This window comes from Sodiomyces alcalophilus (assembly GCF_042370955.1).
Source record: "Sodiomyces alcalophilus JCM 7366 unplaced genomic scaffold ACRALscaffold_7, whole genome shotgun sequence".
NCBI classification, from domain to species: domain Eukaryota; kingdom Fungi; phylum Ascomycota; class Sordariomycetes; order Glomerellales; family Plectosphaerellaceae; genus Sodiomyces; species Sodiomyces alcalophilus.
In genome coordinates, this window is record NW_027263538.1 from 1,202,837 (window position 1) to 1,227,864 (window position 25,028).

The 25,028-nt window shown below is 54.5% G+C and overlaps 9 protein-coding genes across 9 annotated transcripts; 4 read left to right on the forward strand and 5 right to left on the reverse strand.

Annotated features, from left to right (window-relative positions):
• Positions 1–861: 861 nt before the first annotated feature.
• On the reverse strand, positions 862–1,918 carry ACRALDRAFT_1083007 (uncharacterized protein). Its single transcript, XM_071019389.1, has 3 exons — positions 1,794–1,918; positions 1,471–1,602; positions 862–1,382 (listed from the first exon to the last, which is right to left on the reverse strand). The coding sequence occupies exons 1-3, from the start codon at positions 1,845–1,847 to the stop codon at positions 1,098–1,100; spliced, it is 471 nt and encodes a 156-aa protein (XP_070872377.1). The 5' UTR covers positions 1,848–1,918; the 3' UTR covers positions 862–1,097.
• Positions 1,919–2,066: 148 nt separating this feature from the next.
• Positions 2,067–3,281, reverse strand: ACRALDRAFT_212565 (glycoside hydrolase family 28 protein; the record flags this gene model as incomplete). The annotated part of the gene is made up of 9 exons (XM_071023907.1): positions 2,067–2,161; positions 2,219–2,250; positions 2,355–2,430; positions 2,464–2,484; positions 2,520–2,554; positions 2,591–2,616; positions 2,668–2,720; positions 2,791–2,984; positions 3,028–3,281. 9 exons carry the CDS (start codon positions 3,279–3,281, stop codon positions 2,067–2,069), a joined length of 786 nt encoding a protein of 261 aa, XP_070872378.1.
• Positions 3,282–4,887: 1,606 nt separating this feature from the next.
• On the forward strand, positions 4,888–11,452 carry ACRALDRAFT_1077549 (uncharacterized protein). Its single transcript, XM_071018656.1, has 4 exons — positions 4,888–5,138; positions 5,217–5,369; positions 5,510–8,738; positions 8,818–11,452. Exons 1-4 carry the CDS (start codon positions 5,077–5,079, stop codon positions 10,930–10,932), a joined length of 5,559 nt encoding a protein of 1,852 aa, XP_070872379.1. The 5' UTR covers positions 4,888–5,076; the 3' UTR covers positions 10,933–11,452.
• Positions 11,453–12,704: 1,252 nt separating this feature from the next.
• Positions 12,705–13,681, reverse strand: ACRALDRAFT_2065644 (uncharacterized protein; the record flags this gene model as incomplete). Its single annotated transcript, XM_071022065.1, has 2 exons — positions 12,705–13,271; positions 13,346–13,681. Coding segments are annotated over 2 exons (903 nt in total), but the record flags the coding sequence as incomplete, so codon positions are not given.
• A 3,938-nt stretch (positions 13,682–17,619) lies between these two features.
• Positions 17,620–19,111, forward strand: ACRALDRAFT_212562 (uncharacterized protein; the record flags this gene model as incomplete). The annotated part of the gene is made up of 12 exons (XM_071023906.1): positions 17,620–17,671; positions 17,714–17,767; positions 17,797–17,936; positions 17,998–18,077; positions 18,114–18,270; positions 18,300–18,379; positions 18,415–18,492; positions 18,526–18,624; positions 18,719–18,774; positions 18,861–18,938; positions 18,995–19,009; positions 19,053–19,111. 12 exons carry the CDS (start codon positions 17,620–17,622, stop codon positions 19,109–19,111), a joined length of 948 nt encoding a protein of 315 aa, XP_070872381.1.
• A 65-nt stretch (positions 19,112–19,176) lies between these two features.
• On the reverse strand, positions 19,177–20,233 carry ACRALDRAFT_212561 (uncharacterized protein; the record flags this gene model as incomplete). The annotated part of the gene is made up of 5 exons (XM_071023905.1): positions 19,177–19,335; positions 19,374–19,836; positions 19,881–19,949; positions 19,994–20,131; positions 20,184–20,233. 5 exons carry the CDS (start codon positions 20,231–20,233, stop codon positions 19,177–19,179), a joined length of 879 nt encoding a protein of 292 aa, XP_070872382.1.
• Positions 20,234–20,418: 185 nt separating this feature from the next.
• Positions 20,419–21,651, forward strand: ACRALDRAFT_2043792 (uncharacterized protein; the record flags this gene model as incomplete). Its single annotated transcript, XM_071021380.1, has 1 exon — positions 20,419–21,651. The coding sequence occupies one exon, from the start codon at positions 20,419–20,421 to the stop codon at positions 21,649–21,651; it is 1,233 nt and encodes a 410-aa protein (XP_070872383.1).
• A 327-nt stretch (positions 21,652–21,978) lies between these two features.
• ACRALDRAFT_2110314 (uncharacterized protein) lies at positions 21,979–22,329 on the reverse strand (the record flags this gene model as incomplete). Its single annotated transcript, XM_071023468.1, has 2 exons — positions 21,979–22,155; positions 22,246–22,329. 2 exons carry the CDS (start codon positions 22,327–22,329, stop codon positions 21,979–21,981), a joined length of 261 nt encoding a protein of 86 aa, XP_070872384.1.
• A 302-nt stretch (positions 22,330–22,631) lies between these two features.
• ACRALDRAFT_1052044 (uncharacterized protein) lies at positions 22,632–24,466 on the forward strand. Its single transcript, XM_071015711.1, has 4 exons — positions 22,632–22,950; positions 23,023–23,046; positions 23,107–23,177; positions 23,262–24,466. Exons 1-4 carry the CDS (start codon positions 22,855–22,857, stop codon positions 24,037–24,039), a joined length of 969 nt encoding a protein of 322 aa, XP_070872385.1. The 5' UTR covers positions 22,632–22,854; the 3' UTR covers positions 24,040–24,466.
• Positions 24,467–25,028: the final 562 nt, after the last annotated feature.

A 25,028-nucleotide genomic window follows, 5' to 3' on the forward strand; every position in this document is an offset into this window, starting at 1 on the left:
GCCTTCTTCTCGGCGGCGACGATACCTACTTGAAACTTGACGAGACCACAAGGGAGGAGGTTGTGGCTCGGATTCGGAGGGGATTCTTGGGGTTGTTGTCTGAAAACTTCTCCTGCCTCGTGGGATTGGGTTGCCGATGAGCGGGTTGAAGGGTATAGTCCTGGGGAAGGGGGGTAAGCTGAAAGATGATATCTTTTCTCAAGATGGAGCTAACCTCAGTGACTCTTTATGTTGGGTTCGTGTGGCCGGATTTATAGCCACAGTCAGAGGCCAGAAGCAAGGAGTCAATGGTGGTCAGGAGGTCGCCACCCGAATTTCCCTGAGAACTTGCAGGCTTTGCCATCGGGTCGGGTCGATCTTGCCTTCCTCCACCTCCAGCTCTCTTTCGGGGAGAGGACGACTCCGGGGTTGCCTCTTTGACCTACTCGTCCCACGTGTGAGTGATACGACTCAACGGGCTTTTCACGGCGAGGACCAGGCCACTGGCCTGGTTAAGGAAGTTGCGACCAAGCAAAGCGGACTACCGGGGCGCAACGGCCTGCCCTCAGGTCGAACAGCAGCCCGCGCTGCTCTCTTACGTCGGAAAGGCGCAAGAGTGCCGGGGCCGTCATACGGAGGACACACTTCCTCGTTACACGGCGAAGGGTCGCTTGCCAGAGGGAAGGAAATAGAGTGGCGAGAGGAGGGTTCACAAGAAATTTCTCCGTCTAGGGAAAGCAAACCTCCTTCGGAGCGTAGTCTTGGCCTCTGTCTATCGGGCGACACTTGGACAAGTCAGCGACGAGAAACGAATCATACTGGGTCATACAGACGCAGCAAACTGCCTGGAGATTGCCACTCAATGCGTAGTATGGTGATACGCGCAAAGGGAGATGACATCAAAACTTTGTATTCCGACTTGATTGCGTCTTGCGGGCAGTTGGAATTATATGACGAGAACTATACATGTAATGTACACTCCCGAGAGACTGGAGACCATGTCAAACTCCTCAATGCTAGATATGAGGCGGATTAGATACTAGCCTTTTCACATAAACTAGAAACCTCCAGTGTCCCTCCTTTCTTTCGTCCGTCCCACCCTGTCAGAGACCACCATTTCAAGCGGTCAGTGCACGACCAGCCTTGACGTAGAGAGTGATAGTGATGCCCTGGGCGATGAACCACGCGAGGCTGCGCACGGGGGCGAAGCGGCGGTTGTCCTGGAGCACGGCGTAGGCGTAGGCGAACAGGCCACGGGCGGCCAGATAGCCGAGGCAGAGGATGTTGGCCTCGCTGGGATCGACGCCGGCGAAGACGGCAGCGGCGACGGCGGCGGCGTGGTACCCTAGGGTCTCGAAAGCATTGTCCGAGGCGGCCTTGGCCCGGGAGATGCGGCCCTTGGTCTATTTTGTTTCGTGGCGTGGTAAGAAGGCTGGGATTTCACGTGTGGAGGGCACAAAAGAAGGGGATAGAGAATGATGAGATACGCACCTGCTTGTCGATCGATTCGTCTTGCTCAACCCGCTGGAGCAACCGGCGAGGCTCGTGGCTGTCCATGTGGGAACGTCCAAGTACGGCGGCATACATATTAGGGGCCAGGGCAAGGACGAAGGCGGCCGGGATCTAAATGGGCGACATTAGCTCAAATGACCTAGTAGCCAGTGTCCTTTCTCGCCTTGTCTCTGTTTCTGTTTTTGTCTTTTCTTCTCACTTGGCCCCTGTTTGCGATTGCGCAACAGGTCCCAGGGGTGGGGGGCGGCATTGATGAGAGTGTGAGATAGAGGAGAGTGAGGGAGAAGAGATCATGTACTCACAGTGTAGAGGGCCAGGCCCTTCTGGGACAAGTCGAGACCAAGGAATGAAGCCATGATGGGCAATGTAAAGAGTATCCACAGGAATAATAATAACAGAAAAAAAAGGAGTTGAGGAGTAAGAGTTGAAGGGTAAAGGGAAGGATGCGAAGCTCTATTAAGATTTACTCCGCGGGAAACTACGTCGTATTATAAAGCATTCGGCGCAAAGTCATAAGTTTTAATCCTAGCGTACGGATACCTGAGCGCTGACGAACACCAGTCTTGCTCCCCCCCTTAATCGGTCTTGCCCGGCACCTCAAACCCGATTAGGACGGTCAAGCGAGACGCGCGCATACGTTGTAACCAAATCTTAGCCCTAAATGACCTAGCTGGTGCATACACTAGTGAAGTTTAGCCTAGGGCCTTACTAATATTTACACGTGTACTTCGTAGGAAGGATGTCAGGTCAGAAAGGGCGCTCTCGACATGGATTACATCTACCTAGAGATCTCTACATCTATCTGTATTTGTCAGGTTAGGTGGGCCGTGGGATGAAACACTTCCCGACCCCGGCTACAACACGTGTGGTGTCGGAGTTTGGGGACATCCTCCGCGTCCGTACTCATAGCGGAGTTTGTTATCGTCGTGATGGCTCCGACTAAGAAGATTGAAGAACAGGCCGACCTGGAACAAGTGGGACGGGCACGGTCACCTATTGTCCCGATTGTCCGACGCGTTCGGGTGGACACGGGACATTGGCAATTGGCCAATGAAAAGAGGTGCTGGCCACGGACGACTAATTTATTATTACTCATCACATGTCCCAGAATGTAATATTTGACTGCTGACGTGATCACATCAATCTCTAAGTTATGATTGGCTCGGATCGACGTACATTCACTCTGTCATCTCCAAACTCCCGCCGCAGGTTTCCTTCTCCCACGAAAGCTACAAAACACGAGTATTATAGGCCCGGACCGGCCAGGAGGGTACAATAAAGGCTGTCTCCCGCTCGCACTTGTCGATAAGAGCAGGGTGCGCCTCCTGGATGTCCAAGGAAAGGGGAACGCCCAGGTGACCAAGTCGCCCTTGAGGCCGTCGCAGACGACCACCGGCTCGCGACCATAGGGGGACGTGAAGTTGAACCTCATGAACCTGATGTTACGACACGTCGTGACGTGACCTCGGTATTGTTCGCTCAGCTGACGCGCGCTACGGTCCTCCCGTTGGCTCCGCTCGAATAGCCCCGGAAGACCTCGAAGAGACATTGGTAACGTTTATCTTGGGCTGGTGGCGCGGCACGTCTCCGGGTTGATATTGAAATGGCAAGAGGTCTAACAAGATGGACCGCCCGTCGTTCGCCGTGTAAAATTTACGGAATGTCGACAGCACCGAAAGTCGCTGTATTGACAGCGGCCCCTGGTCCAGGGACGATCCACTTCCGGTCTGGTGCGGCCCCAAACCCATGAGTTGATTCCCCGGCAAACCTGCAGTTGAGAGCCCGAACATCATCCAGTGCACGCTATCTCCCTCGCATTATGGCGTGGAGGCGGCAGTTGACGGGGATCCCCAGCCTGATCTGCGACCGGCGATTTACGGTATTTTCGCCGTTTTGCCAGGAAATCATGCGTGAAACTATGAGCAGATCACCTAGATCTCTTAAGCCTATATAGCGGCGATCACGAAATCACAAATGGCAAGTGAGACGCGAGACTGAAATTGATTGGCTCCTCACGTAGTAAGATGCCCAAAGGTCCGCCAGCCCGGCCACCTGCGGGCGCGCCTAGAGAGAGACTGGTCTTCACATACAGGTGTGATAGGGCCCGGCCCCCCCCGTGGACCAACAGCCTTATGTGCCACCACAGGTACGGCAATCCGAAACCCCTAGTTACGCAGTTACGGAGCCACTGGGTCCGGCATCAGCCGGTGTGCCAAGAACCCACATAGGAGGGTTGACAGGTTCCTGCCCGTTGAAGTGGAGACCTCGGGAGGTGACCAGCTCCGAGAACGGGGAATCCGTCATTCCGGAAGACGGCAGGTAACAAGTTAAATTTCTAGGACCAGAAATCGCAGGAGGCGTATTGCTTCATGAGGAAATTGGTGTTGTTGATTCCAAGGAAACACGCGTTTTTAGTTACAAACACCGTAGAGTAGTAATTACTCCTGGAACGGTCGGGATTGAAGAAACGTAGGTCCATCCGCGTGATCTCACCAGTACTCCGTAGACCAACCTCACTGATAATAGCGCGAGTTGATAGCTGGATAGGTAGGTAGCTGTTTGTGTCGTTCGCTAGCTTTTGATACCGGGTCGAGCAGGGCGATCTACAGACCATGCCTTCATCAGGGAACGCGCTCTGTCAATTCTGTCGTCAATATGTCAACGCAAGACGCAAGGTTTGCCAAGCGGCCCTCCAACACGACTCGTGCAGGGTCAACCATTTCAATCTGGCCAGGGTGGAAGCTGAATGATTGATGAGCCCGACGAATGAATGGCAAAGTCGAAGTAGGGACAGGCAGCCCTCTTTTTTTCTTTTTTTCTCCCCCTCAAGCAAGGCCATTTTGTGACTTGGTAGCGAGTGCAACATTGGAGTTGACACCTATTGCTGCTGCCTTGGTGGGGGAGTCATGACGAACTTGATGGCGGTGCGGATGGTAGGTACAGTACGTAATAATTCGTACATCGTACCTACCGTGGGTGGTCATTTCCTTAATAATTTCCACCTTTCGCCGTTTTAGGAGAGACGGTACGTTTTCAGGCACTGTGGTGAGCAAATGTCTTTACATGTTACGCTAACAGATTTTCTCATATTCTCACGTACGGTAATGATAGTCGTGTACCTTTCACAGTACCAACGTCTCCAATTTTATACAGTACTTGCCTCTACGATTTTTTCCGCCCTTGTCCCTTCCCCCAAAGTACCGTCGTACCTTCCAACACTCGGATTTGTACCGTGGTAAAAAGAAGAAAAAAGAAAAAGTCCCACCTGCTGGGGGTCAAGCCAAACGCGTTCTAGGGAGTTCCAACATCACTATTACCACTGAGCACTCGCCGTTCCCACTATTCGCCATTTCACCCCCAAACATCTAGCCCAGCATCCCCATCCCCCCCGATATTCGCATTTCGAAGAGGGAGAAAAAAAAAGTCGGTCGCCCACCCCGTCAATCCCGTCAATCGCGATCAATCACCACAACCACACAACACCCTTTTCATCATTTCCGATCGTGGATTTCATCTCGATTTGTCGTGCTGATTCCACTGGTCCCTACGTTTTCCCCGAAAACGAATGTCGCCGCGACTGATGCTATGACTGAGGTCGGGCCATCCGACCGCACCAGGCTTTTGCGATCAAAACGCGATGATACAAAGTCAGTAATATCACCATTCGATAGAGCTCATTTTCCCGATTCCAACGATACCAAAATCTGGGTGTTAACCTTTTACAGTTCAATTGTGACGTCGCGAAAGCGCAAGTTGAGCCAGCTCTACTACCTCGCGACCGAGTACCATGGCCTCCCTAGCGATTTCGCAAAGCCCACCGGGGCCGGCGCCCACCACCCACCCCATCTACGCTTCCTGTCGCGATCCGACATCTCTCGGTAAGTTCTTCTCGGATCTTCTTTTCAAATCATATTACTTGCCCTCTTTTTTCCCCCGGCCATTTATTGTTTGATTCTTTATTTGGCACGTACCTCCCTCGCTTTTCACATGCTTAACTAACATCCTGTTTGTTCCTCAGGGACACCATCGTCGATGACCGGAATGTGCCTACGCGACATAAATTTCCCTACGACAATCTGAAGCAATTCCTTTCCAAGTCGGAGGCCTTCGCCGCTCTTGTTCCACCTACCTCTCCTGCGCAACCCGCCGCGCCTAATACTTCATCGCAGTCTCGAATTTCATCTGCGACTGCCCCTCGAGTTGCGACTGCGACTGCGACTCTACAACAATCTCGACCCAGTGCCGCCCCTCCTTCCAGTCGAGATGGGTCTGCACCAGACACCCAACTGTCCTCGACGGTCGCCTCATCCCCGAAGCTTCCCAACGGCATATCCGCATCATCTTCCCATCTCGGCCCCGCTACCCAGGAAGTGTCTGCTTCGTCAATAGCACGCGCAGCCACGTCCACACCCTCGCCAAATGTGGGCACCACCGACCATCCATCCAGTGTACCCGGAGCGAGAAAGGATTCGGTGGAGACGGGTGTAACTGCGGGTTGGGCTCCAGCTCAGCAGCGGAGGATTGACAGGGGAATAGAACCCACACCTGCGCGGCCCCTTGCACCTCGTATTCTTCCCCGAGAGCCTTCGTCGCAGCCGACGACCCAGACAAACGACACGAAATCAAGGACGACTCAGCTTCCCGAGACAACCTCACTAGAGCCGCCGAAAGTCTCCGAAGCCATTCTCCCTTCAGGGTCAGCCGCACAAACAGCAGCAGCGACATCGAAGCCCCGCGGCGTATCGACGGATATTGGTCCGCAACACGATCAGTTCAGGAAGCCTCCTCTCAAAAATGGCCATGTTCACCAAGCAGTCGCCAACGGAGCGGCAGATCGGGGTTCGAACGATGCCGTGTCAAACGGGAATGGCGGAACCGGTGTTCGGGTGCCGGACGGTCCAGAGGCGCAGTTGCTGCAGGAGTCGATGAGTCTCAAGGCGGCTGCAACCGCTCGGCCGGCCCAAGCTGATTCTGCCAGACTCCCGTCCAGTCTGCCTGGGGGAAGAAGCGCCCCTCACGCCCCCAACGGTGCCGCTAGTGAGTCGAAAACCGAGCATGACAATCGGCGCCTCCCTGAAGATCGCATGGAGGTGGATCAGCCAGTCCCAGTTCAATCGGCTAGTCGGACCAGTCCTCCGGAACCAGAGGCCATGCCGAAACCCGAACCGCGCAGGACTGTGTCGCCCCCTCAACCACCACCGCCGTCGACCAGGACGGACACGACCCTGGTCCCCGAACGCGCCGTTACTCGAGTGTCTACTGGAGCTATCCGGCAGAAATCAGTGTCGGAAATCCTCGGAGAAACCCCCCGCTCGTCACACCCCTCTCCTGACAGATCAATCTCCCACGTGTCGTCCAGCCAATTGACGCCCCTCTCCTCGTCAACTTCGCAGTCCTCGTCGTCCAGGCCGCGGAGCAGACCCTCACGACGGAAGGACAAAGCCAAAGGCAAGGTATCTGGCGTCGTCTTTGGTAAGTCGCCAAAGGGCTCGACTGAGAAGGACACGGAGCCAAAGCAGCAGAAGCCAGAAGGTTTCCTGCCCACCGATGACTACTTCATTCCTCTATTTGTCCAGGGCTTTACGCAATCCTCGAAATGGATGAAGCCGATTGAAGTTGTCCTGAATCAGGCCCACAAAGTCGTCTCGACGGCGGATGCCAACATCGCTCTCCTGGACAACCAAGCTTGCCGGGTCCTGCGGCGCGTCTACAACCTCCAGCAGCAGGACAAATGGCTCCTCCGACAGCCCAAGAGGTGCCCCGAGCCGGTAAGGCAACAGTCGCACTGGGACGTGCTCCTCCAGGAAATGAAGTGGATGCGGACCGATTTCCGGGAAGAGAGGAAATGGAAGATGGCTCTGGCCCGGAACCTTGCCGGCGCCTGTGCAGAGTGGGTTGCTTCTAGCCCTGAAGACCGAAAGGCGCTGCAGGTGAACGCGGTAATACCACCGAAGCCGCAAGCCGCTGCCGACGACGGCGACGGCGACGGCGACATCACAATGGCGGATTCAAAACATGATGCAGCTGCCGCCCAACCGTCTACGCCAGGTCTAACTACGGGGGATGCGGGCACATCTGGCCCAATTGAGGAACTGCGTGATGAAATCTTAACCACCGTGGCGCCGTCTGCCATCTTCGCTCTGCAGGACGACGAAATCGTTTTCGAGATGCGGCACTCGCCCACGGCAGACTCGCTGCTTGAGGAACTGCCCATGTATGGTATGCCGCTCAAGGTGCCTAGCTCGAGCCTCTCGGGGCCCATAGTCGACCCCGACGCCCACTGGAAACGGCCCGCATTGCCGCTCAATAAGTATGTCGAGGGCCAGATGAAACTACTGTCGGACGGGCCTCCGCGGAAGCGTAGCCGGCTCGAGTACGAGCAGGAAGAAGATGACGACGAGGACGGTGTTGTCTTTGGAGAGCAAGGTGTAAACAGCGCCAAGCTTCTTCCCGAAAGCTCCGAGGTGGCGCTTTTTGATGCGAGCATGAAGCCTATTCGTGATCGTCTCCATGCTAGCCACCAATTCCGGCCTCCAGCTGAGTATAACATGCCAACGCAATCATTCTACGAAAGTCGTCACCCCTCGCAATGGACCCCGGCGGAGGACGAGGAACTCCGGTCACTGGTGCGGCAACACGCATACAACTGGTCTCTTATCTCCGACATCCTGGCCCCATCATCCCTATTTTCTTCAGGAGCAGAGAGGCGGACACCGTGGGAATGCTTCGAGCGCTGGATCAATTTAGAAGGTCTACCATCTGACATGCAGAAAACGCAATACTTCAAGTCTTACTTGAATAGGATCGAAGCGGCTCAGCGCGTAATCATGCAACACAACCAGCAGCTTGCCCAGCAACAACAACAGCAGCAGCAGCAGCAGCAGCAACAACAACAGTCTTCCGGAGGAGCTGGGCCTGCAGGATCAGCTGGACCAAGCGGTCCAACAACGCCACTACCGCGCAGGCGTCCGAGCAGCACGCCGGTGAGGGTAGAGAGGAGACGTCAACAGAAGCATCTAACTCTGATCGACGCAATGAGGAAACTGGCCAAGAAACGTGAAGCTACGGCCCAGAAGCAGCAACAAGCTTCTCAGTCGGCGGCGATGCGCAAGGCGAACGAGGCCGCACAACCGCAGATCGGGCCTAGAAAGACGCCCAGCGACTACAGCTTGATGAGGTGGCAACGCGACCAGGCCCTGGCCGAATCGGTATCCCAGGCCTACCAACGCCAGGAATATCAGCGAAAGGTAAGCATCATGGCGACTGACCGAACCCCTCGATGTGTCTGTGTCTGTGTTTGTTCCTAGTACTAACGCGTCCCGACAGCTGGCCTTACAAGCACGCGCCCAGGGCCACAAGAATCAAATGGCTGGCACGCCCGGTGCCGCCCACGGGGTGCCAAATAATGCGGCCCAGCTGAACATGGCCCGAACTAACAGTGCGAACCAAGCTGCTGCTGGACAAGGCCGCGGCCGTGTCCCGGTACAGGCGCCGCAAGCCGCCATGACACCTACGCCAAACCAGCAGCAGATGGGTGGGCTAGTTCCTCCGATGCCGATGAATGGTGCTTCTGCAGCCCATATTCAAGCCGCCATGCAGGCGCAGCACCAGCACCAGCAGGCCCAGCACCAGCAGCAACACCCGCAACAGCAACGGATGCCGATGCAGACTCCGCAGGCTAATGCCATGCTGCAAGCGCGGCGGATATCCGAACAACAGCGCCAGGCGGTCCAGATGCAGCAACACCAGAGCCAACAGATGCATCAACAGGGCACGCCGGGACCCCCATCTCACTCGCCGCCTTTGCGTAACAACGTCAATAGCGGTAACGGAGTCGGCGCGATGAATCATGCCATGCCCAACGGCGTCAGCCAGCATAACTTGATGGCCAGCGCACAAGCCATGATGGCATCGCTCAACGGCACGGGCATGTCTACTCCTCCAACGGGCGGACTGCATATGCCCAATGGACCGGCGGGGTCACCTCGCGCTTTGGGAAGTCACCAGAACAATACCATCACCGCGCAATTGGCTTCGCTGGAAGCTCAGCTGAGGCAAAAGAACCCTCAGTTGTCCCCCGAGCAGGCGCATCGATTGGCACAGGAACATGTGACGCGGTATCTGATGCATAGGCACACCATGACCAGCATGTCCCAGTCCGCCATGAACGCCGCGGCAGGCGGCGGGAGCCCCGGGGTCGCATCGCCAGGTATGGCCAACGGCATCACGGCCACGCCAAGTCCTCATCAGTATGCCGCTCTCCTCAGGCAACAGCAACAGCAGCAGGCTGCCCAAATAGCTGCCGCTGCTCAACTGGGACAGCAGAACCAGTCGGGGCAACAAGTGCCGCCGCAGCAGCATCGGTCTCCGCAGCCTCGCCAGCAGACCCCTACGCAGCACCTCCGCCAACAACAGCACCAGGCGCAGCAAGGTCAGCAACAGCGTGTAGTCTCGCAACAATCTTCGCCCGCGCCACAACAGCAGCAGCAGCCGCAGATCTATCCCCAGCCGCGAGCCCAATCTCAGGTCCAACCTCAAGCGCAAGGTCAACCGCAAGTCCAAGCGCAGGCTTTTGGACAAGGACGGACGCAGGCCCAAGGGCAGATTCAGGGAAAACCTCATGGTCAGCCTCAGGGGCCAGCTCAGGGGCCAGCTCAGAGACCACCTCAGGGTCAGCAACAAGGACAGGTGCAGGGTCAGGTGCAGGGTCAGGGACAATCGCAGGGACTGCCTCAGGGCCAGGCTAGGGGACAACCTCAAGGACAGCAGCCTCAGCGGCAACCTCAGGCACAGTCGCAGGGACAACCTCAACATCAGGGACAGCCGCCGGGACAACCTCAGGGACAACCTCAGGGACAACCCCAGGGACAGCCTCAGGGACAACCTCAGGGGCAACCTCAGGGACAGCCTCAGGGACAGCCTCAGGGACAACTTCAGGGACAACCTCAACCCCAAGGACCGCCGCAGGGACAGCCTCAAGGACAACCTCGGGGGCAACTTCGGGTACAATCCCAGGGTCATCCCAGGACACAGTCCCAGCCTCAGCAGCCTCCTCAGTCGCAACCCCAGTCGCAACCCCAGTCACAGCCTCAGCCTCAGCCTCAGCCTCAGCCTCACCCTCAGTCGCAACCTCCGGCCCAATCTCAGGCTCAGCCTCCGTCGCAGCCTCAGTCGCAGCCTCAGTCGCAACCTCCGACCCAATCTCAGGCTCAACTTCCGGCCCAATCTCAGGCTCAATCTCAGGCTCAATCTCAGGCTCAACCCCAGGCACAACCCCAGGCACAACCCCAGGCACAACCCCAGGCACAACCCCAGGCACAACCCCAGGCACAACCCCAGGCACAACCACAAGCGCAGGCTCCAGTGCAATCCGAAGCCCAAGCCCAAGCGACGCCGCCTCCCCAGCGCCAAGCCAGCGGAAGCGCGACTCCTGCAGCGTAATGCATATTTCTGGCTTGGCTTCATCGTTCAGACCCACATACAACTAGTTCTCCCTCACGAACGGCCTCCACTACGTCGACCTTGGGCGTGGTGTTGAAATGTTATACGAAGACCCCTCCGTCATGCTCTTGGACGACATTGATCCAGAGCTTACATCTACCGACATGCAAGAAAAGGGGATAGGTGGGTCATTGCACAAAGAGGAAGCAGCGAGACGAAAGGAAAGGAGGAGATTGATAGAGAGGACGAGAAAGAAGGGGCTTCTCATACCATCACCGCTCTCGTACTATCAGGAGGGAAGACCGAAATAACACGGTCGTCGAGTGTATACATACACTTTTTACGCTTTTGTAATGAATTATAGCAGCAAACCAGCTTTTGACTTGGGTCGTCTCGAAGCGAGGGGGGGTAGCTAGCTGCGAGAATTGATCCTCAAGAGGACAAAACTTACATATTGTAGTCATCTTGAAGCTTCGTTTGTCTACCACGAGAGTGAGTGCACTCAGTCGACTTGGCCACGATATCCTTTTCCAAGTCCGTGTGACCATGCCATGCCACCCTAAGTCTCCACCGTTATATGTGTCCAGGACATCACGACAACGAACGTTGGATTTCACCAGTGACCCATCATGCATCATTGCCGCTGGCTAACTGACTATTGACTGATTAAACCGCTCAAACATGTACATACTTCCAACACGACAAGAAGCCGAAATAGAGACAGAGAAGAAGACCGAAAACAAAAGAGCAACCAGAACCAGACACCGATACCCGACCGTATAAACCCGAGGGACGTCTAGACGCTTTGCCGAGTATAATTAAAAGCTTCCGTCTCATTTCTGTTCCCACCATGACCCTTTTTGTAGTAGCCCCTCCACCCCATAATCCCCCCTTTTTTTGTGAAGGTCTAACCAGAAGTAAAAATAATACCCACCATATTTCCCTCGTGCCGTGCCGTGCCGGACATTTCCCGCGGCTCAGACTTGCAAACAAAGAAAGTACTAGATTATTACCAAGTCATGTTCGTGAACAGGCCACTAAATAAAAAAAAAAATCGCCCTGACGGTTGTCCGATGTGTAGAAGGCCAGGGTGTCGTGAGCGGAAGAAGTGGAGGAGTGAGAAGATGGTGATAGTTCTTTTGGGTGAAAACTCCCCGACGCCAAGATTGAATTTGCAAAGATAGCTGTGCCCTTCGATCCCATGTCGTCTCTCGTCTTGTTGTCTTGAATCGAAATTTCTTATGCATGAAAATGCTTGATGGCGGGAAAGTGAGGCTGGCGGCATGAGTGAGTAGCCCCCCTGAACCTCTTCTTGTTGTAGAATCACAGTAATCCGGACAATATACACAAAAAGTCTTGCATCCCGCTCAAGACTTCTCTGAATCCGTCGAGCCGATACTCCCAGACGCAAACTGCCCATTCCTGTCAGGAAGGGTGGACTCGCCGGTAGAGCTCGCGTTGGCACTCGGAGGCTCGCTGCTCTGCGGGCTGTTGGGCTCCATCGTCAAGACAGGCGTGTCCTCCGTCGACGCATCCACCCAGGCATGGCCCGCCCGCGTATTTCGAGACGTCGACGCATTCCCGGACCGAGCCTTGCCGGTCCTCTTGGAACCGCCACGGGCCTTCGCAACGGCCTCAAGGACGCGGTCGGCCGCCGTGGTCTTGGCCTTGTGTGGAGGATCGTCAATTTCATCGAGGTGTTTCCTCACGTCGGGAATGGATTCCAGCGCCGCAATCAGACCGAGGAGTTCCGCGCCATGCGTAAGCTTCTTCAGCAGCGTCTGGAGCACGTAGTTGCCGTAGTTGTCCCTGTACATGGCCGGAACAGCATTCGTGCCGTCACTGCCGGGTCTGATCAACGCCTGGGCCGTATCGAGCCGAACCTGGGGCGAGGCACGAATGATGCACTTCTCGACCACGTTGGAAGAGAACTTGTGCTTGGACAAGGGAACGACCCGGCTCAGAACGGACGCAATCATCCTTTCTCGGTGCGCTGGTGCGCCGACCTCGAGAACGTGCTGAACCACGTAGTTGCCAAAGTCGCTCGTGACAAGACGCTGGGCCGACTCGTGGATCTCGGCGAAGATGGCCTCCTTGTCGTCTTGTGCGGCATATTCCATCAGGCGCTGGATGATCCGACAGGCGTACTGTTCCTCCGCGAGCTCCGCCACCCTGCCGCGGAACGCACGTGTGATGTAATCAAAGTGCTCATGAGGCAGCGACTCGATCACTTTCTGGACCACGTGGTTGCCGGACTCGTTCCGAATCACGCTGAAGAGGTTTGGCTCGAGCTCTCGGGCCAGTTCGATCTTTTGTTCGACAAGTACGAGCTCCAAAGCCTGTGAGGTATGGGTTAGTCATTTGCTTCTCTGTAAAAAGGCAAAAGGGGCAAGAGGAGAGGGGTGCAACGAACCTTCTGGACCACTCGGCAGCCGTACTGGTTCAAATACAACTCGGTCATTTTGCCCTTGACTAGAATGTCCACCATTTCCCGTTTCTGCGCCTGGTTGCCGTGCTCCAGCAGCTTCTGAATGACGTAGTTGCCGTAGACGTCATTCGACATCTCCCTCAGGTTGGGCTGAAGCTCCCGGAAGACCTGCTCCTTCTCATCACTGTTGGCCTTCGCGAGCTTTTCCTGGAGGAATCTTGACCCTTGTTGGTCACCGCAGAAGGCCACCACATTCCCATAGATTTGTCTCAAGGGCCAGCGACATGGCCCCTTGGGGCGCCTGTTGAATTCCGCCAGCAGAGCATTGGGGTATTTTTTAGGCGTGGCCTGGTGCTCTGACGGCACGGCAGCCGTGCTCAGCTGCGAACTCCACGTCGGCGAGACGGTCGGTAGGCCATTGGGATTGTAGCCACTGAGACTGTAGGGGTTGGGAGTGTGGCCATTGGGAGTGTAGGCGTTGGGAGTGTAGGGATTGGGATTGTAGCCATTGAGGGCGTACAAGGATGTCGCGACGTGGCTGGCGTGGAACTGGGCATCGTGATGGGTCGGCGAAGGGTACAAGGAGGGTGGTCCCGGACTCCGCCAACGGCTTTGGGACGCTAACCTGGCTCCGTTGGAGGGGGGGTTCACGGCCCAGGCGTTTCCCAAGCTGGGCGAAAGTTGGGCGTTCGGGGTGAAGGGGGACGAGTTGAGCGAGAATGGCATCGGTGCTGCTGTGCCGTTGCCGGGTCCCATGGCGGAGGAGGAGCTGAAGGAGTTTCCCGAGGGCCGCATGTCGGCGGGGCGTTGCGCGGCCGACGACGATCCACCCGAAAACAGGTTCGACGCGTTCCCGAGCGAATTGAAACCCCTGCCCGGTTCGGCGAACGAGCGCTGACGGCCATGCCCTATGTTCAGAGTATGTTCAAACAGGGAGGACAAATCCGAGTCGCTCGCGAGGTCGGGGTTCCAGGCATATGTACTGCCGCCGTTGGCATTCGCCTGAGGAGATAAACCCGAAGCGTGGGCAGGGAGGGAGGGACGTCTTGTCGCGGAAGAGTTGCTGAGGGTGTGGCTGTGGCCGGAGCCGGAGCCGGAGCCGCGCGACGGAGGGTGGCCATTGTCTTGTGAGGCCGACGCATGGCCGTTGGTGGTGCCCATACCCAAAAGCGCCGACTCTTGTGAAGGGCGATTGGCGTGCTTCCCGGACAATCGTCGGTTGTAGGTGTTGTTGAACGCGCCGCTCTCCTCATCCTCAACCGCTCCCATGTATGCAGCCTGTCGCGTGGTCCCATACCCCTGGCCTATGGTGCTGATATTGTTGCTGTCGTGGAAGGAGCCAGGGCGTACAGAGTCGGGAAAGTTGAGCAGCGATTCGGCCTGCGATTCGGAAATGAGCACGCTGGACCCGGTTTGTCGGTTGTTTGTGGAGTTATCGCGCGCCGGGACAGGTGGAAAAGCCATGGCATCAACAACGTTGTAGCTGCCGTGGGCACCATTGGGTGCCCGAAAGCCACGGGCGTTGCCGTGGTTGGTGTTGGTGTCTCGCGAGTTGGAAATCGAGTGGGACATGATGCTGTAATTTGAAAATTCTCTTGCCGATTCGTGCTGTGATAAATACCATCAGCCTCGACAGCCAGGCCTTGTGGGAGGGCAGTAAATGAAGGGATGACGGGGAGAGAGGGCAACCGTAAGGGAGGGGTCTACAATGAGACGGGGAAGAAAGAAACTCACCGTATGTCGACTCATATTAATGGACGTGAGGGTTGAATTGTCTGCCTACTCGGGCAGCAGACAGGTCTCACGAGCGGAAAGGAAGAGAAAGGAGGTGGGCGGGAAAGGGTGTGTTGGGAGCTTATGTCGATGATAACTGGATGAAGGTCCTAACCAAGGACGACTTGGCAGGGCGAAGATGTCTGCAAAGTACTTTTATTAGTAACCATTATTTTGGATTTTTATTCTCATTTTCTTTTTCAATTTGTTGTTGCCATGCACTGGCACGGTGGGGGAGTACGGGGTACCACGGGTACACCGGTACGCCCCTGGGCTAGGCGACCCACGCCGTGGCTTCGTTTGGGGGGAAGGGGGGTTGGTGTGTGTGCTGTGAGGGCTTCACTGGTTGTACCACAAGGGCCTGGAACCCCAGGATCGGTACTCTCCCAGTGCAGACCGGCAACTCCCTGCCACCCTAATAAGGGCGGCTGGCCCCGACCCACAAGGCAGACGAAGCTTGGCCATAGCTGGTATTGACCGAATCATTTGAAAAAAAAAAAAAAAAAAAAAAAAAGACTTGTACGTACCTTGTCAATATAGACAGTAAAGTGCCAGTAGGTATGTATTTTGGTCTTCTGGCGATGTGACGTTGGCCAGTACCTCAATTCAGTGTCAGTTCTTTGGTAAAGAATATGTGCAAGCGACGAATATCTTTAAACCATGTACTACCACGAAGTGGTCTGTTAGCAAGAATGACTGGGTTGAAGACGAGGTGTTCGAGACTTCGAGTGTCAGGTAGCGAGATGGGACAGAAAACAAAAGGCCCTGGGGGGTCAAAGGCAGCTATATATAAAGACTTCCGAAGCCGATGGGGGACAACCGGAAATGCACAGACTTGGAAGGAGGGAAATTGAGTTTGGAACAAAAGGAAACAATAAGTCATGAGAGATAGAAAGATCAACTTTGAATTTGTGTATATAACTCTAAATGCAAAGAATATTGGATGTGTAAGTAGGAAACGGGTCAGAACGTGCGTCGCGCTGCGAGTTTAAATTTAAAGAAGGATAAAAGTAAGTTGTCAGATATTGGAAGATCAACCTTGAACTTGTGTATATGACTCAAAATGGAAAGAGTATTGGATGTGTCGGCAGGAACGGGTAAGAGCGCGTGTTAGGTGGTGGGTTTATTAAAGAAGGAAAAAGTAATTCATCAGATATTGGAATATCAACTTTGAATCCGTGCATGTGGCTTAAAGTGCATAGGTTGTTGGATGTGTTATAGTAGGTAGGAAACGAGTAAGAACCGGTGCGCTGTGAGTTTGAAATCCTCCTCCACATTTCATCATCGGGGGAAAAGAAGAGACATGACAACGTACAGTGGCGTTAAGTTGTGTTGACCATGGGCCCAAGGTGCGCGAAGGACCCCAAAATCAAAAGCCGCAGATAGTCCGAGGAGTCAGGACACCGGGAAAGGAGGCCTCGAGAGAGGACAATGACTCCGTTGGGCAAGGTTCTGGGAAGACGGATGTTTGAACTTTGTCTGTCGGCGCGTCATTAATGCATCGTGATAACCTTCAGGTGGCGCTGCGGAAAATTGAATAACCCACGAGGTAAGGTGAGGATTACCTGACAATGAGCGACAGAACGCTAGGGACGAGCCGAGAGCTTATTTCGAGTGTGTTTTGGTGCGTCGTCCCCTGAAGCTAGCCAAGAAATTGGTTTCTGGAACAGGTGCCCGCCTAGTTCTCAGACAAACAAAATGGGCCTGAGTGATAGAGCAGGACTTGAGACGCCAGAGAGTGATGGATGAAAAATTGCCCGTTCAAGCGAAAGGCCGGATTTGCTTTGGGGGCTCGACAAGAGCCTACTCAGTAGTATAGGCTAATCTGAGCCAGAGAGGCCGTCTCCAACAAGACACCCAGTCGTATGTACGTGGGTATGTTATGTACGATGAACTTGGCAGCTGGGAACGAAAAAAGCCCCGATTCCTCTTATCGACGCCCAATGTTCGTTTCAGGCAAACAGATGCGTATTTAATTCGGACACAGGCTCTTTTGGATTTCGGTCAGGCGATGTCGGTGGGTGATATGTCTGGCATACATGGTAAGCAGGGAGAGGACGCAGGCCGGGATGAAAATTCCAAACTCAATACCGCCTCTCGACTGATACGTACTCAGCATATATGTGCGGTAAGGGGTCGTAGATACACTGTACACTTTAGGCTCGCTTGATGGATTGCATGCACCGGGACGATGGCCGGATCTCAACTAGAAAAATGCGTTGTAGAAGGAGGAAGGAGAAAGGAGAAGAATTGTTAAAAGAGGCGGGGAAAAGTAAAGTCGAAAAAGGACGATGCGAATGTACCGAGTGATCAGGTACGTAGTCGAACACGCTTTCTGGTGGCACTAGAGTTGCGCGACTGTACAGAAAGGAGGCAATACAAGGAGATAAATAATAGAGATTATAGACGACAAACGTCAAATGGCATGAACAGGGAAACCTTTGGCTAATAGCGTAAACCTGTACCGTCCCGCTTGTGGTGCAACGATGGTCCTGCCAGACTGCGAATACACGCGCTTGGAATGCTTTTGTATGGAAAGTGACAGGTCCAGGGGGTCTTCGCAGGGACTGTTTTGTGGAGTCTGGCATATGGAGGTTGAGGTCCAAAGGGGGCTCTCGCAAGGCGAGAGGGATGGTAATAACTACAAGGGAAAGCCGCCCAAGCCGAGAGGGATTATGGCATGGCTATGACTGCGTGCCTCGTCGCCAATATGACAAGAAGGAATCAAAGTGTCCCTGCAACTCGACTTGGGTTCATGGGTGCCGGCCAAGGTATTGTAGTTAGCCAGCCGCCCATTGGCGTCGTTTTGACCTGGACGAGAAGAGCACTATAGGAAAATTCCCAACACTACCGCCGTTTGACAGGAGAGGACGAGACGGCCCTTCAAACTCTTCTCCCTACCCCAAGGCGTGCAAGGGAGCCGTCGACGTGGAGGTGGGGGCCGGTGTTGGCCCGCAGCCCTGCCAGGAACCTCCACGAGACATGCCAAGTCATTTCATGCATATCCCTACCGCGTTAGCATTCCGTATATCATCCCTCATTCAGGAGAAAGGAAAGGAAAGACTACTCCTCTGTCCGCCCAGTCATACCCGCCAGCTAAGTACGCTCCCACTATTGCCATTTCTACCCAGTGGCTTGTGAGTGAAACCAGTCTCATGTCTCCAAGCCACCGCAGATTAATCCCCGAAAGCTTGAACTCCTTACCCCGTGGCCCTTCCTTCAGGCATCATACTTCGTACACAGGGCGTGGTGAAGGTTCGATTCTTGGAGCAAATCCATAGAGATATGACCTCAGCGAGATGGCCGACCCCAATCCCCTTTTACTCAACCGACATGCCTAAGCCTCCGAGTCCCTGGGCGTTCGTATGATCTGGCAACATTTGTTGGGAAAGTGAGGGTCAGGCGTATCGAATATATTGGGATTTTCCTTGGAAATACTTCAACCCCAGAATGTCCCGCTTCCTCCTTTCCCCGACCAATGAACAGAGGCTGTGGTTTCACAGTCGCAACTTTGTTTCTCTGCTTCTTTCTTTTTTTCTAGGGGGGAGGGGGGCTGGATAATCTATCCGTACTCCCGCGCGCAAGTAAGACGTGCAGCAGCGGGTCCCTTGATTCTCACGAGAACGCCAGCTTGCGGCATGGTGTTTTTTTTGCCCCGGAGGTGTAGGAATAGAACAGAATGAAGAAGACGATTTACATACCTAGGCAAAGAGCTGGCTGGTGCGAGTCAGCCATACTGCGCCGCCGACCTCAGTTGGTATCATCGCATGCCATACGACGGCCCTCTCCCTCGCCAGCGTGTACGGTGCCTGATTACCTCGCCCTAGCCGAGTTTCCCTCTTTGTACGCCACGAACCAAAGTTGCAGCACCAGCCCGTCGCTTACCCCTCGGGGATAGAGCGGTGTGCAGCTGGGTGAGTCGCTCCCCGGCTATCCCGTCTCGTTCATGGTGTAATGGTGGGAGACACGCAGTTATGAGTGGAGTGGTCAACATGGCCGCACTCCCTGGCATTAGTAAGGGAAGTGGAAATCACAAAGCGCGCCTAGACCAGACAAATGGGCGACCTTGTCTGTCGGGCGAGGTTATTTTCGGCTGTTGCGTCCATGGGTACCGTACCCAGGTATGCAGCTGCAGGCGCGATAGTTATATGTGGTGCGTTTGGGGGCTTCCTTTCTGCTTCGAGTGTCCGCAGGCTTGTAGACTGAGATGGAGCGTGTCCGAAAAGGCGTAAAGGGAAACTTGACACGGCAGCGCATCGAAGTCCAGGTTCGGTGGATTCGAACAACTGGCAATGTTTGGTCGATCACCCGGCCGGCCAGCTAAGGTAAACCGGACGTCGTCGCCGGGCCACGACATTGTCGTGTCAGTGCAAACATCGGCTCTCGAAACAGGTGATACACCCCCGGACCGAGAGCCCTGGGATGAAACAATTCTCTGTCCGGATAAGAGTGGGCGAGATGGGAGGGGTTGAATGGTCTCACCATGCTGTCTATCTTGGCTTTCATGTTCGCCCGCGCCAGAACAGAGAAAGGTGCAATTCAACGGTGTATATCGGCACTGGTAGGAGAGACGCATAGTAGCACCCCAATCCCGCAGCTCCCCATTGCTCAGACTGTAATGCCGTTCATTCAGATCATAGCTTGTTTTTTCGTGGAAAGGAAAATGCGATTTATATTCGTAGACATCTCTCATCCGTTGCGACCTTTCCAGTTCGCATTTGAACAAGCGGTTGCACGTTAGTCGGACGGATGACGATTCAACAGGCAGTCAACCAACGCAGCTTGGCGGCGGTTTCTCGCAGAAATGATAACAAATCTGTTCAAGACCAGAGTACAATGCTCTGTTCTTACTGTTGTGACTGTCGTGACTGTTGGGCGAAGATGAGGGTACAGTCGAATCCATGGTGTGTGTTCCTCCCAGACGTCCATGGACAATGAATGCTTCCGAGTTTCCACGTTAAAAGACGGTCGGCCTTGCGGCTGCTGGGGAATACGTGTCTTTACACATCCTGAGAATGCAGTAAAAAGTGCGTTCAATTAACTCTGAGACGTCAGCGAGGGATATCTCCTGGCAGCGTAAAAGGCGCCCGTTGCCCTCATAGTTGGTGAGGTTGAAGTCGTAACCGTAGCTTTTCCGTCTGGAGTAATAGTTGGGTGGCTATGCCAATCAGCCACATATTACCGGTTTTGTGGCTGATGCTCGGACGCCACCTTCACCCATAGCTTCGGACTCGCTCTGTCGTCACCTTCGTCTTCAACGCCGAAAATATCACCACTTGATCAAGATGAGCAAATCAGGCCTGTCGTTTGGACTTAATCTCACCAAGAAATCCGGTACTTCGAAACCAGCCCCGGCAAGGAGGAAACCGATTTTCGGCGGCGCCGATGATGGCTCCGACAACGATGACGCCTCTCAGCCGAATACAGGCCAAGCCGAGGTGATTGGGGAGCTGGGTGGCTTTGACGCCGGCCCGTCGTCAATCAAAGAGTCCGGCGCAAGGAGATCAAAGAAGAAGAGCGCGCCGCTCACAGAACCACCCACCCTCAAACCCAAGAAGCAGCCCGAGAACGTCATGTTCAGCGACTTATCGAGTAGCCTGGCATCACGCAAGCATGCAGAAGCAGCGGAAGATCTCGATCCAAGTATATATGACTACGACAAAGTCTACGATACATTCAAACCACAGAAAAAGAAGGCAACCGCCGACGAGGAGGCGGAACGTAAGCCCAAGTACATGAGCAGTCTTCTGGCGGCGGCGGCTGTGCGGAAGCGGGACGCGCTCATCGCCGAGGAGAAGAAGATTGCGCGGGAGAGGGAAGCGGAGGGCGAAGAGTATGCGGAGAAAGAGAAGTTCGTGACCGAGGCGTACAAGAAGCAACAAGAAGAGAATCGGAGGATAGAGGAAGAGGAGAAGAGGAGGGAGGAAGAGGAAGCGCGCAAGAACAAGACGGGAGGCATGAACGCATTCTACAAAGGGCTGTTGAATCGGCACGACGAAAACCATCGGGCGGTCATGAAGGCCGCCGAGGAAAAGGCCAAGAGCGGTTACACACAGGACGATGAGCCGGACGAAGCCGAGAAAGAGGTCACCGACGTCGACCGCGCCAGGGAGATCATCGAACGCGGTGGCGACGTCGCCATCAATGAGGAAGGCCAGGTCGTCGACAAACGACAGCTACTCGGTGGGGGCCTCAATGTGAGCGCGAGGAAACAGGCCCAGGTCAAGAAGGAAGCGAGTCGGCCGCGGCAGGAAAGCCGGGACCAGGGTCCCCGGAGCGGCTTCGTCGGCGCGGGCGGCGGTAGGGGGGCCATGCGTGAGAGGCAGACGCGGATGCTCGAGCAGCAGCTCGAGGCGGCGCTCAAGCGGTCGCGTGAAGAGGAGGAACAGGAGCGCGAAAAGCTCGAGAGGGCCACCAAGTCTAGGAAAACCGAGAGCGAAATCTCGAGCGCAAGGGAGAGGTATCTTGCGCGGAAGCGGGAGGCGGAGGAGGCGAAGAAGAAAGGACTGGCAGAGTAGTCTGTCTTTGATACCCTAATGAAAAGGCTCTACCACATGATGCACCCATTCATCCATCTAATAATACAGATTGCGCCCGCCCTGTCATTGCGTGGTGCGTTCAGCCATCGTGCTGTCCCTGGATGATCCCGATATGCCAGAGTTCCTAGCAAACCATGGGTCTTATGGTACATACGCAACCATCTGCCTCCTATCCATATTCTTCCGAAATTCCGGTGTTTGTCGTCCGTCTTCAAGCTAAAGGTACAGGTGGGTTGCGTATATGGTGGTACAGTGTGGGCGCCGTTATAGGTGTGCCCTTTTCTGTTGTTTCTTGGCCAGCTGATATTAGAAGCTCGGCTGCTTGCCAGACTCCTGTCGTATTCTGGCAATATAGGACGAGTTGACTTGGTTCCATGCGGCCATGTACTTCTCAATGCACGAGGTCATGCAAGTCGTCTCGGAGCTGGACAAGGAGGAGCCGGGCTTGGGAACGCATTTCTGGAAGCAGTTCTCTTGAAGTTTCTGTTCAACGAGTCATGTTTAGAATTGATCATCCCACGTCCAGTTGCGATGTTCGCCCGCAGATTATAAACCTGGTAATCTTGTGCATACCTCGATGAGAACGCGCGCATTCGCCATGTTTGCCTCCTGGAGGACCTGCTTCATGAGCGCATCCTTGACCGAACTGGAATCCATCTTGAGAAATGTGAGGGCGGGTAAGCGTGAGAACGAACGAGTGCAATTGATGCGATTACAAGTCTTGTGCTTCAGTGGAGGTGTGAGCAAGGGGTTATTCCAGTGCAAGAAGCTAGAGGGAATGGAAAGTTGCAGGACCCGAAAGAGCTTGATAATCTTTTGTGGCTTGAACCTGGTGCGCCACAGTTTCCAGAAACCCGACGACGTTAGTGGGGCTGGACAGGGGTGAGCTTTCCCACTCTGGAAGGACGGGTAGGTACGGTACCTACCTCGAATGTACGTACCACGAGACAGAACGAAAAGAGGACACTTAAGCTACGAGGCTCAGCAACCATACCGAAACGGAACGCCTATCACACAATTTCGTGGACGGACGAGTCGCGTGCTGGACCTGGGCACCTCGCACACTTGGTGCAACTCCGTTTTGTTCTCCTCTCGGAACCTTTTCTTTCGTACACACACTTTCATTTGCTTGTGTCCAGCCTTGCCTCTTGTATTACTTGTATTATCACCCCACTGGCAACCATGTGGCTGAAGTCCCTCGTGTCAGCCCTGGGACTGGCAGCCTTGGTTCAGGGCCAGATCACCTCGGAGAATGATGGAGAGATCAGGAGTATCGCGGTTCGTCTTCTCTATATTGCCGGCGCTTGCGCAATGGGACATGGTTGATACAAGCTAACATTGGTTCTGCAGCTACGGACGCATTCCCTGAAACAGGTGTGAATTCCCCATGATGTGCAACGAACCTTGGACTGTCGTAGCTGAACATCGCAACAGCCCTATCTCGATTCGGACATGCAGAGTCGGTGGTACGACTTTGGTGGAGACACAATCATTCGGACAGACTCGTACGTTTACCATTGTTAAAAGATTGACCCGACAAAAAAGAGCCGGAGAAAAAAACATACTAAAACCGAAGCGCGCATCCGCAGACACATTCGCTTGACATCAGACCGGCAATCGCAAGTCGGATGGCTCTTCTCGAGGGTTCCCCTGACGGCGACGAACTGGGAGATCGAAGTCGAGTTCAAAATTAGCGGCAAGGGCCATCTCTACGGCGACGGTTTCGCCTTTTGGGTGACGAAGGACCGTGGCCAGGTCGGGCCTGTTTTTGGGGGTGTGGACCGGTTCGACGGCCTCGGTATCTTCTTCGACACGTACAAGAACAACCGGCCCGGCGTGGTCTTCCCTTACGTGATGGCCATGGTGGGCGACGGCGAGACGCCCTACGACAAGGCGAACGACGGCAAGGCGAACGAGCTGGCCGGCTGCTCGGCGCGCGGCCTCCGCAACCCGACGATCCCGACCAAGTTCAAGCTGACCTACTTCCAGGACAAGCTCCTGAAGCTTGAGCTGCAGTACAAGACGGAGGGCAGCTGGCAGCTGTGCTTCGAGACGCGCGATCCGCCTTCCCTGCCGTCCGTGTCGTACCTTGGCTTCACGGCCGAGACGGGTGAACTGCACGACAACCACGACATTATTTCCATCCAGGCCAGGAATCTCTATACGGCCCCTGGCAAGAACAAGGGCTCGTCGCCGTCGTCGTCTACTTCGGGCTACAATTACCGGAAGGCGCCCAAGCCTCAGAAGGAGGGCGGAAGCTGGATCTGGTTCTTCGCCAAGATTATCCTCTTTTTCCTGGCTATTGGCGGTGCTTACGTGGGCTTCACTGCGTGGCGCACAAAGAAGGATATGAGCCACCGATTTTAATCCGCCAAAACCGGAGAATGGGTGAAAGCTCTTTTGCGTCACATTGTCGGATGCGAGAACACGCGCAGGAGGGAATATGGTTCAACAATGGACGAGTAACCACACATACATGTCATGTCTCGAAAAAATCAAAACAACAACATATCCGTGCTCGTATCATCTGTTTGTTGGCCCGAGATTTAGCTTCGTTTCTTATTGGATTTCCGCGCACCATTTTACCGCAGTCTCTGGATGGAAGTGGCAGGAGCCGCGGACCGATGGCTGATGTCCATCCAGGTCACAGGGGTTCGCATCCATCAAGATATCTGAGAGTGGCTTGAAGAGAGATCAGGATGTCGAGCTGGAGTAACTAGTCGAGAGGTCCATATATCAAGAGAGAGATCAAGCCCGCAAGGGTATGTGAGCTTACGAAGTACCTAGGTTCGTGATAAGTTACTTGTATTAAGTATTCGTGAGGCTACGTCTTGACAAAGCCGTCATTGACCGGGCCAGCAGAGGAATTCAATGACTCGGCTCTTTCTACCCACAATATCGCACCCGACAGGGAAGCGATTGGCATTGGAACCATATCTTCCCCACTGGTATTTTCTCTGGGCGATAAAATTAATCTAGTGTAGTGCACATAGTCGTCTTGATTCGGTGCCGGTAATCTGGAGTTGACGAGGAGCAGCCAGGACAATGAAGTGAGTGCTCGGCACGATCAGTCTGTATATGAAGTGTAGAAGACTCTTAATAAATAACGCGACAACATGGGAAATGGCAACTTGGTCCCAGGGGAAGAAAAAAGTCGAGGTAGATAGTTGAGCGGATGGGATATTACACGTGTTTTACGATTATTAGCGGGAAGAGTCTGACATGAAACTGAGAGAAAATTACAAGAGTCAGACATGGGAAGAGGACTATCAATCTAACGATCGTGATGGCAAGACACAGTGGCATATGTACTTCATAACGAGGATCGACGGCACTGTTCTGGTCTTCTCCGTAAC